This window comes from Rhinolophus sinicus, linkage group LG06 (genome assembly GCF_036562045.2).
Source record: "Rhinolophus sinicus isolate RSC01 linkage group LG06, ASM3656204v1, whole genome shotgun sequence".
NCBI classification, from domain to species: domain Eukaryota; kingdom Metazoa; phylum Chordata; class Mammalia; order Chiroptera; family Rhinolophidae; genus Rhinolophus; species Rhinolophus sinicus.
The window spans coordinates 51481114-51500018 of record NC_133756.1 but is presented as its reverse complement, the minus strand read 5'-3'; the positions used below and the strand labels follow the sequence as shown (position 1 = coordinate 51500018).

General features: G+C 37.5%; 1 protein-coding gene across 1 annotated transcript in view; it reads left to right on the top strand.

Annotated features, from left to right (window-relative positions):
- KYAT3 (kynurenine aminotransferase 3) overlaps window positions 1-17668 on the top strand; it is a 31320-nt gene extending 13652 nt beyond the window's left edge. The window contains exons 7-11 of the mRNA XM_074337058.1: window positions 195-284; window positions 4018-4204; window positions 8212-8288; window positions 8562-8648; window positions 11010-17668. Of these exons, the coding sequence (XP_074193159.1) occupies window positions 195-284; window positions 4018-4204; window positions 8212-8288; window positions 8562-8648; window positions 11010-11072 (504 nt within the window). The 3' untranslated portion in view covers window positions 11073-17668. The remainder of the gene's footprint in view (window positions 1-194; window positions 285-4017; window positions 4205-8211; window positions 8289-8561; window positions 8649-11009) is intronic.
- The last annotated feature ends 1237 nt before the right edge of the window (window positions 17669-18905 follow it).

Here is an 18905-nt window from a genome sequence, read left to right as displayed (position 1 = left end):
ATAGTGACTCCAGTTGGAAACTTTTCCACAAAAAGAAGTGTTGAAATGATTCTCACTAATACTGCACTACTTTCGTACATTTTGAACATGGTAGAATTGCATATGTTTAACGATTGCATTAAGCTTCTCTATAGATTTGGTACATACGATTAAATTCATATCTTAAACTCTGCTTTTATCTTTTCGTTTTCTAGCTTGGCTGGACCATTGGTCCTAATCACTTGATAAAACATTTGCAGACAGTTCAACAAAACAGCATTTATACCTGTGCAACTCCTTTACAGGTAGGTTTTATAGTAACTTGGCGTTGAAACATGGTCTTTTAGGGAAGGTATTGTCTTTATGTTATGTGTTTGAATTGACTTAGTTCTTCCTTTCAGGTTCTTTTTGAGCAGGGCTTCTGGTATAATTTGGGAATTTAGGAGCAGACACATATTCCTTGCTATTAAGAATAGTGTTTTTTTTGTTTTTTGTTTGTTTGTTTGTTTTGTTTTTTTAATACACTCTCTGGATGACAGTGACAGCATGAAGCCAAATTACAGATGTGCGTGCTCTATGAAGCAGCAATCTATTTCTGGGAAGTTACCCTATCTGCACATGTAAGAAGCTCTGTATGTACAGGGCCACTTATTACAGAAAATAGGGGATTGTCATTATCCATCTAGAGACAACTGGTTAAAATAAACCATGGTCTATCTAAACATTCAAATCGTGTATGACCGTATTGGTTTCCTATTTCTCTGTAACAAATTACCACAAACTTAGTGGCTTAAAACAACACAATTTTTTTTTATCTTACAGTTCTGGAGGTCAGCAGTCAAAATGGGTCTGACAGGGCTAAAAGCATGGTGTCTGCATTGCTGTGTTCTTCTGGAGGCTCTCAGGGAGAGTCCATTCCTTGTCGTTTCCAGCTTCTGGGGCTGCTCGCATCCTTGGCTTATGGTCATATCACTCTTGTGGCTCTAATTCTCCTGCCGCCTGCCGCCTTTTACCCTTGTGGGGATCCTTGTGATTGCATTAGGACCCACGTAATCCAAAATAGCCTCTCTATCTCAAGATGCTTAACTTAAATCACATTTGAGAGTTCATTTCGCCAGGCAAGGTAGCATATTTACACATTCTGGTTTTAAGACATGGACTTCTTTGGGGCCATTATTCTAACACCATGACTGTTTAAAAATTAAACGAAAAGAAAGGGAAAGGAAAAGAGTGAAGAAACTCTATAATTACTGATAGAAAGATTTCCAGAATATATTGTAAAGTAAAAACAAGATGCAGAGCAGTGTATATTTATGCTATATCTTGTATAAAAAAGGGACTGTGTGCTTGTCTTTTCTTAAAGGATCTCTGGAAAATCCAGAATGAATCTAGTAAAAGTGGTGATTTGTAGGGGTAAGGAGAATAGGTGAAATTAATAGATAGGGACAGCAATAGGTATGACTTTTTAAAGTATATATTTTTATATTGTTTCTATTTTTTTAATGTTTATAAAATAGGGATCTACATACCATCATTCTATGAATAATCAGAACACCGAAAAAAAAGTATTTTTCTGGAAGGCAGTTAAAAATCAAAAAGAGTGAAATATGTTGCCTACAGTAAACTTATTTTTTTACTTCTTGTCAAAAATACCTATTGAATGAGAAAATATATCTATTTTACATTTCTTTTTTCCAGTGACTCTTAATATCATGATAAAGGCTAATTCTAACATTTGCTTTTATTATAAAACTCATTTTATCCTCTAAAACTAAATCCATTCACTTATTTAACAAATATTTATTGAGTATTTTAAATACAGCAAACAAAAATTCCTGCCCCCATGGAGATAACAGCCTAGTGGGGGACACAGATGATAAATAAATATTTTAACAGTATAATATGTCAGAAGTTGATAGATGCAATGGAGAAAAATAAAGTAGTGAAGAGTAAGGAGATAAAGTGTGAAGAGGGAGGATATACAATGTTAAGTAGAGTAATGTTTGAAATCCTCACTGAGAAGGGGACATTTGAGCTATGAACTGAAGGAGGCTAAGCAGTTACATGCTTATCTGGAGAAGAAACCTCCTGAAAGTACAAGTGCAAAGGCCCCGGGTTAGGCAGTCTGATTCTCATGTTTATATCAATGGAAAGTACAGAGGCTGGGATAGGATGATGAGGGGAGAAGAGTAGCCGGAAATAATCAGAAAGATAGCTGGGAGCCAGATCAAGTAGGGGCATGTTTGTCACTATACAGACCGAGTGAGATAGGAAGCCACTGGAGAGTCTTGAGCCCAGGAGTGACATGATCTAACCTGTGTTATCAAAGGGAATCTGGCTGCTTAGTTGAGTTAAAAGACTGTTGAAGTGATCAAGGAGAGAGATAGCAGTGAACTGAACCAATATGGAGATGAGACAAGCGGTGAAAAATGATTGGGTTCTGAGTATGTTTTGAAGGTAGAGCTGACAGTATTTGCCAGTGGATCACATGTGAGGTATGAGAAAGGGGAGTCGGGTACAATTCTACAGTTAGGAGGATGTTTATGTCTCCTGGGATTTGAATTTTCTAGGGTAATATCTCCTACTATAGGGAATGAATAAGTTGCTGAGAAAAAGAAAGTTTCAGCTAAGAATCTAGAACATCTTTTTCTGAACCATCTTGTTCTCCATTTCTGCTAAGCGGCCTTCTTTTTTTTTTTTTTTTTTCCATGCCCTCAGACAACCATGTTTTGAAATTGGCACAAGTTTCCAGGGGAACCAAAGATTCCTAGACTGAAGCAACCAATCCTTTTTTTATCCAAGATTTCTTTAGTACTAAGGAGTTATTATTATTCATTCATTTTTCCTGCTGAATGCCTTTGGCATGCAGTCTTCTCCATCGCCATGCCCTTCTCTGTGTCTCAGTGTCGTCTCTTGCTGTGCTGTCTCTCTTGCTAGCTACAGCCACACTAGACTTCTCTCAGTTCTTCCAAAAGAACAAATTATATCCTGCTTGTTCATGGCAGTGGTTTCTATCCGATCCCTCTGCCCTGCCCTTACCAGTACATACTAATTGGAAGACTCATGAAGGCAAGGACCATCTTCATCTTGTTTATCATGATAGTCCCAGCATTTATCACAATGCCAGTTTTAATATAGGTACTCGATTTATTTACTAATAATCGCATGTGTCTTTTAGTTCTTGAAATCTCTCGGTTGTGATTAATGTTCCTAAAATTTGGCCACTTTGTTCTGCCCCTCTATCTCTCAACTATTCCAAGTTGATTATTTGCTTGGATCTCCTGGTTTGCGCTGACAACCAATATGTCTAAGTTGTCCCAGTTCACACTTGCCTACCAAGCTTCCACCCTCCTGCTTGGATAGATCCTGCTTGGATAGTTCTTTATGTATGCCCTGATTCAGACTTGTTTACCTGACCTATTGCCCTCTCAGACACCTGCCTACTAACATTGACTTTTCTCTGAGCCTAGTTACATTCCTGTGTCTTCTTACTTTCCTGAAGAAGAGTAGAGAAGTCACTCAATATAACCCAAAAACTTGTTTCTAATCCCTGTGGCACTCAGACCACCTTCCTGAGATATGAATGATTAGAATATTCCCACGGGGAATGACACAGTGGGTCAGCTTTCATTTCCACTACGTCCTCCAAGGTAATGGGGAAAGGCTGACTCATCATTTCTCTGGTCATCTTCCAGACTTAGATCTAGCAAGTCATTCTACAGCTCACCTCAACAGAAAACAACTTAATGTCTTTTCATTTCCCAGTATGCCATCTTTATATAATACTTCTTTTTCAATTTGGATTTTCATAGCTCATTCTCAGTTTTTCCTGTTAGATTTAGTAATTTGCTTGTAACTGATTCCTCCATTAATCTATAGAGTTTAACATGGATTCACAGGAATTCAACTGTAATTCCCTGAATGACTTTTTTTTGCCAATAATATTACTCAGCCAATCTTTATTTATTATACCAATAAACTCAGCAATAAATAACATTACCATATTTCCTTTGTACATTTTTCAATCTTGACATACAGGAGGCCTTGGCTCAAGCTTTTTGGATTGACATCAAGCGCATGGATGACCCAGAGTGTTACTTTAATTCCTTGCCAAAAGAGTTAGAAGTAAAAAGAGATCGGATGGTACATTTACTTGACAGTGTTGGCCTAAAACCCATAATTCCTGATGGGGGATACTTCATCATTGCTGATGTATCTTTGCTAGGTTTGTAAGAGTTTTTATTATTTCATCTATATGGAAAGTTGTGTGTGAAATTATGGAGAAAAGATTGGTGTCAAAGTCATATCAGTATTTTATCTAAGGAAAAACGGATTTTCACAATGTCAGTGTTTTTCTACAGTCATCTTGACTTTTAGGTTCTTGACCTTAATTGTGACTGTTGTTACATGGTTATGGAATCTGTTGTTCTAGATATTCTATTAAACATATAATGTACTGTCATCTTGTTCTGGTGTGTAATGTAAAACAGATACATGAAATAATATATGTGCCCTTTGCCCCTTTGAGTAAAATTTTAGTTTCCTTTTCACTTGAGAAAGAATAAGGTTTCTAGAATGTGGATGCCATCAGGGATTATTTGCCACTTTAGAATATACTGAAATGAAGGCAAATAATACTTATTGAGCGTCTACTACATGCCTAGCACTTTCAAATACCCATTTGAAGAAAGCACTGTTAGCTCCGTTTTTAAAGACATGAAGACTTAGAAAATTTTAAATAACTTGCTTGAAGTCACACAACTAGATTCCAAATAGTTCTGTCTCCAAAAAGGAATGGTCTTATATTACCTGAAGTTGTTACATGTAATTCTGACATGCCATACAAATTTAAAGTTAGAATCATGATAACATTTTATACATAACTTATTTTCCTTCAAAAAAAACTACAATGTTAAGAATAGTACATTTAAGAGCATAATTTATTCTGACAGAAATTACACCCATTCTAAATGGTTTTTAAATATTTTAAGGTTTTATTGCAATAACGCTATATGCCATTGAACTTGAAAAGCCTTTGTATATACCAAATTTTATAAAGCCGGTAACTTTTGATTTTATAATACACAGTGATAATTATTTCTTCATTTGTTGTGAGAGAAACAGAGGCCATGGGGGCCAGAGGTTCTTGCTGTCCTATTGCCAGAGAGCTGTATTTCCCAGGCTCCTACACTCCGCTTTTATGTAAAACACCTTAAGATATATACTCTGAAGTGTGGAAACCACTTTTTCTATATTGGGTCTAAATGTGCAGCTCATGTCATGAAATGACAAAAAGAAATAACAGTTTCATCACTTATATTTTTGCTTTTGAATTGGAAATTGCAAGATTTTCAACATGAATTGTTTTGTTTAAAAGAAATTGATTTACATTTCATCCGCTCCCAAAAAGAATTTGAGCTAACTCAAAAGTCTTCTATGCAGTAATATATACATAGAAATGTTTATTTATAACAGAAAATCAATGTCACAATGTCACATAGAAAGAAAGAGGAAGCAAATATTTCAGTCACCTAGGTTCATTTAGTATTGTAATTAGCATTAATTTGAGACTGAACTTTGTGGCAGCAATGGCAAATACAAAAATGGAATTAGTTACATAATTGTTGAATAAAAGGAAACTTAACAGCTTTTTAGATAAAAATAATTCTTTCCTGGAACCAAACTTTTCCAGATAGTAAACTCTAAAAAGAATTTGTCACATAGTGACATTAAACATCAAAAGGACAATGATGTAACTTTTGCTTGGATTATTGCATTGAACTCTTAAATAGTTTCCCATTCTATCTTTAGTCAATGTATTCTGCATGCTATACTGGTTTAAGTTTTAGATCTTGAACTAGTGTTGTTGGTATAGGAACAGAGAGGATTTGGTTTAGAAAACTTGTTGTGATGATGGAAAAAAAAGAAGTCCCTTCTTTATTGTCGTCCTTCACCTGTGAGGGAAAAATATAATGTCTATAAGACCCTCCAACATACTGAAGACAAGTTCATTTTATTTTACTCTTTCATCTGCTCAGATTAATTTGAACGTAAAAATTGTTCAATATATTAGAGGTTTGTCCCACCATTTTCTAAAGACAAAAGCAAACAACAAAACTCATTTGATGGCAGCTTGAAAATAAAAATAAACCATATAATTCATGAATGGGTAATTACTTTCCTCTATAATTCATATCAATAGCTAACTGGTTAATATTTTTAAGCATTTATGATATAGTAGGTATTATACTAAGAAGTTTACAAAATATCATATTCTCACAAAAGCCCTATGACATTGGTGCTATTATATCCTCACTGATGGATGAGAAAGTTGAGATAGACAGAATTAATTAACCAAAGTTAATCAACTAATAAGTAGCAGAGCTGAGCTCTGAACCCAGACATTCTTGTTCTCACCAGGGAATGTATCTCTTTTCTGCTATACTAAGCAACTTTCCAGACCAATGACCATCCTAGAACTAAAAAGGGGAACATTCAATTAGAACACAAGATGACAAGTAAGGAGGTTGTTTTACTAAGGTAATAAGGTCCAAAATTATGGATGAGATGGTGGGAACGCAATAATGAATTTTGATTTTCAGGAGTTACTTAAATACCCTAATACTATTATAATATGTTGCAAACTTCTTCCTTCAATAAAGAAATATTTTGTTTAGTTCCTTTGAGAATCTCTGACTCAAGTATTCAAAAGAAATAGATTCTAACTTTCTTCTAAATACAAAATCTTTAAAATTGTATTTATTCCCTTCTTTCCCTGTAAGCACCATGGCAATAAATTCCTCTAAGCATTATAAGAATAAATGAGTAATATAGCTAGTGTCAGTTACAGTTAGCTAATATCCTCCTGTTCTTCTTTCTACTGCTATAAGTGATCACTTCTTTCTCTGGATTACCTTTGAATATGCTCCTATTGTGTACTAGTCACATGGAGTTTTCACATAATTTACAACAGACTCTTAACTTTTTTAAATGGTCATTTTTGTTACAGCAAACCTGAGTTAAATACACATGCATACATATAGTGTGAAATACTTGAAATAGTAACTTAACTTCCTCCTCTGTAAAGTGAATATTGTAGTTATCTCTCAGAATTGTAGGACAAATAAGTGAGAGAATCATATAACATACTTAGCTAATAGTAAGTTCTCAATGAATTATAGTATATTATGAGTACTCATATGGAATTTTTACATTCTTAAAGTATAGGGGAGAATGGAAATAAGATCATTAACTAAAAACATATTAAGATGTTTTTCAAAATACAGGTGAAACTTTCATCAATCTCAAGTGTTTTTCATTGTTAATTTGAAGAGACTCAGTAATATTTAGTGAATAAAAGAAAGATGATAACTGCTTCAATTTGTTTTGAGCAATAAATTGTAAAATTTCATTGATTATAATAACCATCAATGTTAGTTGCTTTGGGCTGTTCAAAAAGATCTATCAGTACAAGTCAATAAAATTGAAACAATATGAAATATAGATTGCTGAAACTGAATGCCAGAGAAATATCTAGCCCAGACCTTAAAGCAAGATTGAAGCAAGAGATAAAAATATTTGAAGTTATTCCCCAAAACATAGTTGAAGTTTTACCCCAAATTTAACATTTTTTTAAAAAGCATAATATATAGAAGAAAGAGGTAAACAATAAGGATATCACTTGGAAGAGCTAAATAGACACTTTCCCTTTATAAATAATAATATTATTTAGTCATTCAACAAATAAATGCTTTTTTCATTATTTATATGCTAGACATGGACCTAGGAGTTGGGGATAATGATAGGCTGCAATACAGACACTTTGCCCTTGTGGAGCATGTAATCTAATAATGAATGACTATTTGGAGCTTTAATTATTACTGATGAATACTCTATAAATTTATATGTTATTTCCTTCATATTGATCATAGAGTCTTATATTGTTTCTAGATGGAAAGGCAACCTTCTTTCCTTCCCCTTTTCTACTCTCTTCCAGTGCTAAGTGCTGTATGGATAAGTGTGATCAACCAGATGTCTATGTGAGTACTGCCTTAGAGTATAAGTAAAGCTCATCTGTGAATTCCTCACTTTCCACCACACCATGCAACATGAGACTCCAGCAGATGCTATGAATATCTTCTGAGAAAATTTTTGAATTTTGATAGAATTAAATGACATACACATTGCTTCAGATATAATACATAGGCCATCTTATTTTTATTGTTGTTTTAGATGCAGACCTCTCTGATATGAAGCACAACAGTGAACCTTATGACTATAAATTTGTAAAATGGATGACCAAAAATAAGGTAATATTTATTGGCTTTTGCAATAGTGTGCTGTATTTTATAGTTAATTTATGAAGGAAACCTGCTGACATGCTTTGAACAATGTTAACTGTAATTTTGTTATATGATAGTCCACTTGTGGCTATTTGGAGAATTTGAAATACATTTTTCTTTTTGAAAATTATTGTGAATATTTAGAAGAACCTATTTGTTTCTAATGTTTATAGTCCTAAATTTATTATAATATTTGATGTATAAGTAGTTTTCCTATTTCACCTTCTATTTATTTTTTAGAAACTGTCAGCCATCCCAGTTTCAGCATTCTGTAACACAGAGACCAAATTACAGTTTGAGAAGTTTGTGCGATTTTGCTTCATTAAAGTAAGTTCCCTGTTCTACTGTACAACACATTTGTAATGTCCTTCCTTCTGGTTTATAAATCACCATTTTTTTCTATTGCTAAACACGATGCGCTCATATTCAATTTTTAAATGTCAGAGGGCTGCCATGAAATCAACTGCCTACTAGAACAAGAATGTTGAGTTTACAACATAATCAGACTTCTTATCATGTAATGTTACAATGTCTAGCATGCAATCAAAAATTACTAGACATGTGAAAATATAAGAAATTGTGACCCTTGAAAAGAAAAAAAGCAGTCAATATAAACAGATCCCAAGGTGACCCATATGTGGAAATTAGCAGACAAGGACTTTAAAGCAAATATTATAAGTATGTCCAAAAAATTAAAGGAAAATATGGCCACAATGAATGAACAGATTAAAACTATTTTTAAAAGAATCAAGTGGAAATTCAACAATTTAAATGTGCAATATCTGATATGAGAAATATATGGGGCTTAACACACAAAGGATTGAGGAAGACAGGAAAAGTACAGATCCACTTAAATACACATCCATAGAAATTATCCAATCTGAAAAACAGAGGGAAAAAATTATTTTTGAAAAATGGACAAAGCCTCAAATCTATGAGACAATATGAAGTGATAATCTACATGTAATTGGAGAACCAAGAAAAGAAGAGCGAATGTAGCAGAAAAAATATTTTAAGAAATAATGGCCAAGATTTTCCCTGATTTGGTGTAAAGCAACTTGTGCATTTAAAAGTTCAGTGAACCACACCAGGATATAAAGAAAATCACACTTAGACACATCATCATCAAACTGCTGAAAACCAAAGGTAGTAATAAGATCTTAAAAGCAGCCAGAAAGAAATTATACCTCACATGTACAGGAGCAGAGATGAGTGTTAGTTAGCTACTTCTTATTAGAAATAGTAGGGAGTAGAATACAATGAAATGAAATCTTCAAAGTGCTGCAATAAAAAATATACCAGCCCAAAATCTGGTCATGATGGCAGAATAGGTAAACTCTGCCTACCTCCTCTCACAACCATATTAAAATTACAACTAAACTACAGAAAAACCATCATTGAGCATCACCTGAAGTCTAGCTAAACTGAAGCCCTACAACTAAGGACATGCAGAAGAAGCCACCTCAAGACTTGTAGGATGGGCAGAGATGTGCAACGGGCTGATCCTAAAGCTGCCTGTGACCATTAAAAATCAGGAGGGATAACTCAGCTGCAGAGGTTCCCCACCCCAGAGGATTGAGAGGTCCCAGCCCCATACCAGGCTCCCCAGCCCAGGGTTTCAGTGCTGGGGAGAGAAGTCCCCAGAACTTCTGACTGAAAACCAGCAGAGATTGTGGCTCAGTGAGACAGACGATAGCTGCAGTCCCAAGTCTTCCTCTTAAAGGGCCCATGCACAGACTTATTGACTGATGGACTCACTTACTCTGAGTTCCAGTCCTGGAGCAGCAGCTCAAAAGATGCCAGGGACATATAGGAAGGAACTGAATTGTCTGGCATCAGGAAGAGGGCTGGAGGAGCAGCTTTCTCCCAGACGAAAGAGCTGGTGAAAGCCATTGTTTATTTGTTGAACTGTCCCTCTCTTAGCATGCAAACACAGGCAGCTGCCATATCTGAGACTCCATCAGTCTGGTTAACACCATTCATTTGCCCGGCTTCCCTAAGACCCCACCCCACCCAAATTTTGAGCACACCCAAACTGCTTCTAGTGCCTTTTCTGTGTAAATGGCCTGCCTTGGCTCATGCTGTGGACTTTCCTAAAAATCTCTCAAAGGTTCACAAAACTCAAACAATCAGCATCTGGCTTTGGCATGTCCTGTACCTCTGGCTGAGCAGCCCTAAACCCAGCACTAGCAGCAGCCAATTTTGATTTGCGGCTTGGCCTCTTGAGGCACCTCCAAGCCCAGCATGGGTGGTGGCCATCTGCGGGTTGCTTTGTGGCTCATGCCAGGTGGCCCTGGGCAGGGCACAGGCTACAGCTGAACTTGGCCTGTGGTTGGGGCCCCTCCCAGGAGTCCCGAGAGCTAGCATACCTGGTGGTCAGCTTTGGATCCAGCCAGAGCATCACCTGGCTGCCTTTGCAGACAACACACCTAAAGGGCAGGCTGGGCAGGCACCAGAGCCCTGCTAAAGTGAATCCTGCTCCAAAGGGTCAGCCCTGCACAACAGCTCTTCCACTGTATTCACAGTCAGTCCTCACAACCAATCAGCCCGAGGGTCAATCCCTCCCATTGAAGTGCCAGTGGAATCACTGCATGACTGTTCCTGATGGACTGACTTTGGTATATTTTTTATATTTCAATCTTCATCTTGAATTTATTTTGATATGTAACAATGATCATTTGTTTACAGAAGGACAGTACACTAGATGCTGCTGAAGAAATCATCAAGGCATGGAACAGACAGAAGTCTTGATAAATACGAACTGCATTAATGTTTCTATTAGAAGACCTAGTATGGAATTGTTAGTGCAGCCACTTGCTGGATATTGCAAAAACAAATTTCAGTACAAATGAAATTTAAAGAAATATTTCCATTGTTTTTCCAAAGTAGTTAACCCCTCTCCTAACAATAGTCAAGAGATCTGATTTTTTTTTTCAGTTGAAATGTATTAAGACACCTTCCATTACCATTTTATGAGAGTCAATTTAGCATTGTGGATATGAACTGTGGGATACTGGTTCATGCTTCACCTCTGTGTTTCAGTTTCCTCATCATAAAAGAGAAATAAAAATAGCACCTACATTATATAAAGTTTGTGAGGATGAAATGGACTGATATATGTAAAGCCGGGCAAACACTCAACTAATGTTAGTTTTACTTCTTCACAACTGTGTAAAAACTCTTAACCAGTTCCACCCCCACCAACTCCATATCTCTGCTTTGAATACCCACCTCTGTAGTTTCCTGCCTTTCATTTATCCATGGCTTTGAACTTGGCTCACAGTGTTGCCCTTCTGTTCCAAGTACTGCCATTATCTGGGATGGCTTCAAGGTCCACATAGATTACCAGGATTTCGGTACTTTGACCTCCTCTCCTCTGGCGATGTTCACCTCTGCTTCACTCATTCTCTTGGCCATGCCCTGAACCTTTCATCATCCCAGGCTGTTCCAGCTTTGAGATAATAAATTAGTCATCTCACATTGTAACCACCACCTATCCTTACAATTCTCTCTCTCTCTCTGTCTGTCCACACACACACACACACACACACACACACACACACACCCTCCTGCTCCTCTCAAAATATCACTTCTTTAAACTCAATATAATTTCAAAGCATCTATTTCTCAAACATGGTGCGTGGTCCTCTTACATCAGAATCAGCTAGGATCCTTGTTGAAAATAGATTCTGGTCTTCACCCCAGACCTACTGAATAAAAATTTCAGAATCTGGCTTTTTCCAGGTCATTCTTATACCTACTAAAGTTTGATCATTGCTGATGTAGCCCATAGAACCCTATATTTTATTTCTACCAGTCCCCTTATATCTTTACTCTTTTGCTCACCCAGATTTCATCATCCATCACTTGGGCTGCTGAGCACTGCTGTAGCAAAATGCACAATGGGGCAGGTTCTGACAACTATGAAGGCACATCATTGACCTTAACTAGACTTAATTCTTCTATGATCCCCTAATGAGCTTTCTCATATTTTGCTGTAGCAGTAATTTCTAATACTCTCCTAGTCTCCATAATAAAAATATCCAAACTTCTCCATTCTCACACTTCAAAGCCCACCACCATCAGCACAAATAAATGAGCTCATCTCCCACTTCAGGGAAAAACAAAACAAGCTACCAGACCAGCAATCCTACCAATGAGCCTATGACATCTAATGTGTATCCATCCTTTTTTCATTTCTTCCTGGGAGCACATTGGGGAGGATTGATAGTTAAACAGCACCAGGCTCAGCCATCCAGAAGGAGGCCCAGGACCTCAAGAGCCAACTATTACGTAGCAATACAGTCCCATGTAAAAATTTTAGCCCATACACTCTTGCTAGGGATTTGATAAAATGTTCACTCTGAGGCCTTGGACTTTTCCAATGCTAACCTGCAACCCGTGCTCTGGATCCAATTTCTTCCCACAGTCTTGGGAACTGGTTCAGTCTATTCTCTTGTACCGTAAGCATCAACTGGCTGCCTTAGCAGCAAGACATGTTCACGTTGCTCCCATTTTAGAAAATCCTTTCCCTGATCCTATCTACCCTAGTATCTCTTCCCCTTCAGAGCAAAATTTCTTCCTTCCATCTGATTGCTCTCTCTCCCTGCCTACCTTCTTCCTTCCTTTGTTCATCCCTTTGATAAATATTCATTGAACTCCTACTATGTGCCAGGCACTATCCTAAGATATATGCCCTTAGGATATATCAGGGAACAAATAAAGATCCCTGCCTTCTAGGGCTTCTGTCTAGGGGAGAGAGACTAACTAAATCATAAACATAATGAAATAAATATATATAAATCTTTTTCTTTATTTTTAAATAATTGTTTTATTTTCAATTACAGTTGACCTTAATGAAATATAATGTATATTAAGTTTATGCATGGTAATTGTATGAAGAAGTAAAGCAAGATAAAGGGGAATGAGAGTTTCAGGAAAGCAAAATGGAATGGTAAACAGTGTGGTCAGGTGGGTCTCACGGACACACGTGGACACAGTCTTAGAGGAGGGGAGGGAGAGAGTCTTGTGAAGACCTTGGGGAGGAACATTCCAGAAAGAAGGAACAGCCAGTGCAAAGTGTCTAAGAGGAGGATGCCTGGAATGTCTGATGAGTACCAGGATTGGAATGACTGGATAGAATAACCCAGGGACAGCGTTATAGTTATTAGGTCACAGAAATAACATAGGACATCAAAGACTAGTGTAAGGATAATGGTTTAATCCAGAGAATCAGGGTGCCATCCCATCCACACTTTTTAAAAATATGTAAAATGATTTTTTGCAGCATGGTTTATAATTATTTTAAACTGGGAACAACCAAAATGTCCATCAACAGTCTAATATTTAGGGAGTGTATGAACACAATGGAATCTCATACAGCAATAAAACTTCACAAACTATAGCTACACATAGTAACATGAAAGAATTTCATCAACACTGTTTCATAGGGTTTCCTCACAGTATATTCAAATAATAAACTGGAGTTCTCAGTAGAGAACTATGATCCTGTGTGAAGAACACATCACTGTTCTTCAGTGATGTGTGACCACTGAAGTCACACATGTAAGCCTCAACCCTGGGGTTCTAGAATTTGTGTGCCCACTGGAGTGAGGGCTTCCTTCCATTTTTGGTCCAACAGTCAGGCCTTGGACTGGTCCATAGGAAACTCTATGTCTGGGTGGTACATGGTACAAGGGAGAGAGGTTATCATTCTTTCCACTTGGCTAGGGTGCGGAGAGCTGACATGGGAAAAGAGGAAGACATGGATTTTAATATGGACTTTGTAGGTAAATCGTGCAATATTGGACCAAGGAAAATTTTAAAGTCTGGTTTACCATCCCTGGGACTTTAGAGTCCAAGGCCAGACCTGAGGCTTCCAGAAGCCTAACTAGATATTGAGGCCTTACTAGTAGAGACAGTATAATTGCTACACTGTTTCCCAAAGGAGTTGGACAAAGGGGTCTACAGGAACCTAAGACTCAGAACAAGAGCGTGTGCATTGGTTCTGGCTGTCATGCCCATTCACTCCTAGACCCTAGTTCCATGTCTTGGACTGACTTTCCTGGTCATCTCTGTTGCTACTGCTGCTGTTGTTTGGCCTTCGAACTTTTTAATCTCACCTTTGCACTCATGTAGGTTGAAGTTTCTAGCCTCTTCCTCCTTCATTAAAGATTGGGTACTTGGTCTTCTCAAAAAGAGACTTCAAACTTTTTTCCTTTTTCCTGCTGAGAGTACGTTCCTCCTACTCACTTTTTGAGGGAATCCCAAGTCCTTGAGGTTCCTGCATCTTTTCAAAGAATCCCTCTGGCTGCTATGTTGAGAACAAACTGTAGGGACAGCAAAGATCACGGTATGGAGACCTATTACAATAATTCAGGTAAAAGATCACGGTGGTGGTAGTGGAAGGGTAAGAAATAGATTCTGGATATATTTTGAAGGTAGAAACAGCAGGATTTGCTAACAGAGTTTATAGAGACACAAGAGAAAGTGAGGCCTCAAGAATGAGTCTATTTTTTGGTCTGAGCAACTGGAAGGATTGAGAGCCATCACCAATGTCGAGAAGGCTTGGGCAAAGATAAGGTGGTCAGTTTTGAACACCTTGAGTTTGAGATTCCCACTCAACTTTCAGGTGTAAATGCTGAGTAGGCAGCTGAATAGTCAAGTGTGGAGTTTAGGAAAGAGGCTGGATATATATACATTTGAGAGTCTGTAGCATATTAGTGAAAGTTAGAGATGAGACTGAATAGGAGCACCAATTATGTCAGTATTAGCAACAAAAAGAGGACTAATGACTTAGCTCTGAATTTTTGAGAAATTTTACTGTAAAGTAGAATAACTCCTCAGAGAGTTTTCCACATTTGATGATTCTACTTTCACATACACAAACACAAATACACTCCTCACCCTCACCCCTCTGCAACCTGCATTTCACACCCAATATTGTTTTACAATCTCTAATGACCTCCATGTTCCTAGATTTAAGGGGAACTTCTCAGTCCCATCTGGCCTTACCTCTTAGTATTTACCACTGCAGACATCTCTGGCTTCTTAAACCCAGTCCTTTCTTGCACGCATGATGCTGCACATGTATAAATTGCCTTCCACCTTTTTGGTCTCCTTTGCCTGTTCCTTAAATATTGGTACTTTGTCTTTCTCTCTAACTTCATCTATGCTCTATATGCTAGTGACTCCTAAATCTGTATCAGTCTAGTCCTATCTGTTGAATTTTAGGCCTATATATCCCACACCCATTCGTCATGTCATATGGACATTTCACAGGCAAACCCTATCTAGTCTTGTCTCCTCGCCTCAGTGAATGGTGCCACCAATCCAGTTGCCCAAATCAGAAAATCTAGAGTCATTCTTAACTTTTTTCCCCACATCCTAAATATCTAATTATCCTATATATTCATCCTGAATATCTCTTCAGTTGATCACTTCTCTCCACCCCAACTGCCACCACTCTGGTACCAGTCAATATCATCTCTCCCCTAGACTACTAGTCAGCTTCCTCACAGTCCTCCCTGTCTTGCTCCTTCCAACCCACTACCCCGGTAGACCAAATGAGCTTTATAAAATGTGATATGATCACGTGACATTTATTAGTTACCAATATTCACATTGCAAGTTACAGAAAGCCTGACCCATATGGGTTTAAATGAAATAAAAAAGAATTGTCTGTCTCAGCTGAACACTTTAGGAGTAGTGTTCAGCTTGATCCAGGAATCAGATTATAACATGTCACTAAGCTTCATCTCATAGTTCTGTCTTCTCTGTGTCAGCTTGATCTTCAGGCTTCCCCTCATGACAGCAGCATGGCTGCAGCAGTTTCTAAGCATCATAGGGTAACACTAGCAAATCCAGCAAAAGAGTACACTATCTCTAAAGCTCCAGCAAATATATAGCGTGTCTTATTGGACCATTCCTGAGTTACCTGCTGTGGCTGAGAAGGTTAGACACGTTAAAAAAACTTATGCCAACCCAGGGTCAACTCCACACAGACTACATTGATTGAAGAAGGGACAGAATGAAGAAAGGAGGAACTAGATGAGCAAACATCTTAAGTGACTTCAAACATTTTAATTACTGTCCATCATTCTTAATATAAAGCCTGCTCTCATCATCAGGGTCTACAATGCCCTGCTTGATATGGTCTCTCCTACTTCTCCAGTTTCATCTTTTCCAGTCACTTTTTCCTACTCAAATGTGTAGTCATACTGAAATTGTTTCAATTTCTCAATCGGCCCTTTTCTCTCTGCCTGTTAGCACACGTCATTTCCTGGTGTTCAAGCATGCTTAATTTAGGTGTTAATGGTGCTTAATATTAAGTGTCAGCTGGGCCAATTTTAAGTGGTCATCTGAGCCACTTAAAATTGGCCCAGATATGTTGTCATACATTATTCTGGATATTTCTGTAAGAGTGTTTTTGGATGAGAATAACATTTAAATCGTAGGCCTTTGAGTAAAGCAAACTGCCTTTCGTGGTATGGGTGGGCCTCATCCAGTCAGTTGAAGGACTTAACAACAAATGGTTGACCTCCCCCAAGCAAGAGGGAAATCTGCCAGCAGACAGACTTCAGACTTGAACTGCAACATTGTCTCTTCCTGGATCTCCAGCCTACAGACCCACCCTACAGATTTTGGACTTGCCAACCTCCATAATTGCGTGAGCCACTTTTGTAGAATAAATCTCTTTATATGTATAGAAGCATACCATTGGTTGTGTTTCTCTAGAGAGCTCTGCCTAATACAAGTGGACTAGCAAAAATGAAGATATATTATCTACAAATTCCTAAAGTTATGAAAGAAGTCATTCTATGACATTATTCTGCACAGCGATAAGAGAGATGGATGGACTTCACACAGTAAACAATGATGAATTTTTGAAGATTGTTATGGAAGATAGGGAGTAAGGCTAAAACTATGGTTTGGCTACCCAAAAGCCCAATAATATCCTCCTTCTCCTTTGACTCCTCCTATAGCGACTAAAAAGCCAAAATACCCAATATCTCCGCTTCCTTCCCAACTAGTCAAAAATGCCTGAGAACAGCTTCCCTTCATGGAGAGATAAAAGGCAAAGTTATCCTGAGACTTTTTTCTCTTCTTGTCTTCTTGTCCTCTTCACCCATCTACCTTCTTCCTACCTGTAATGTAGAAGTGAGGTCTGGACGTGCAGCAGCCATCTTGCATTCATAAAGCAACTAGGATGAGAGTGAAGGCCTATATAATAAGGATAGCAGAGCTGAAAGATGGGAAGAGACTGAGACCATGGAAGCAATTCGGGGCCACTGTAGCTAACCCTAGACTTTGTAATGAATGAGACAAATAAACTTCTTTTTATTTAAGCCATTGTGATAGAGTTTTATGTTGTTTACAGATGAATGCATTGCTACCTGATATAGAGGATATGGTACAAAGATCAGAGTTTTCTTCTAGAAGATAAATTAACCTGATGAAAAGCCTGGAGGCAGAGAGAGGGGCTGATCAGAAGGCTCCTGTAGGAGTCCACGAAAAAAACGATGAGGACCTAAAAGATTTAGTATGAAAGAAAGGCAAACCATCACAAATCTGTCAAATTCATGAGTTTTCCCATTATTCTTATGATGAAGACAATTATATAACCACACAATCACCAAATATTATAATCAGAAATTATTCCTATGTAAAACAAGTCTCCTTGGTCTCAGATAAACCCAAGGGTAAAACGAAACAAAACAAACACCTCAACTATGTTCCTGTGACATGAGAATTGTATTTTATTGCTGCTCTGAGAATACATCTAATTACTCAATCATGCCAATTAAATAGGAAGTTCACCTGCTGACAAATAGCTATCTTGGGATATATCAGAATAAATTGTAGAAATAACTGGATTTTCTAATCAATATTAACTTTATCATACAGCTGCTTTCTTTTATATTTAATATAGCAGTTTTTTCTTATGTAAAACTTCATTTGTAGCTAAATCTCATGATTAAAAAGATGAATAATAATTTTGTCCTTTTCTCAATGAGAGTGGTTATCCTGTCTGTAGTATTATTTCCATACTCTTTTTTCCTCTCATTAATTATCCATTAAAGTATAAGCATCATATTTTAGCTGAAACCATAGCACTGTACAAGTATGTTCTAACATCATAACTCCATTTTCTGTGTTAATTCCTGAGATGACTTATTATAACACTACTTTTATCATTGTTCTTGAAGCAGTCTGCTGACCAATATATGCATGAAAGAGTACAAAACTCATGAAAACTATTCAGTTTTTTAAAATTTTTTTCTCTCTAGAATGTCCATCTTCTGGTAAAACACTAGTCAGCCTGCTCTACCCGACCATTTTAAAGTAAAGTCAGCTCATAACACTTCTCTGGTGAAAACCTTTCAATGCCTCTCCATCTCAGAGCAAAAGCCGAAATCAGTCATCACACTGACCTGTGAGCCCCTGCTCGACCTGAAACTACTCTTCCCTAACCTCATCTCCCCTGCCCTCAGTGCACTCCTTGCCAATCCCCGAACACCAGGCCTGCTGCACATTAGTTTCTGTGCACTGGAGGTTCCCTCTGCCTGTGTGTCTTTCTCCACA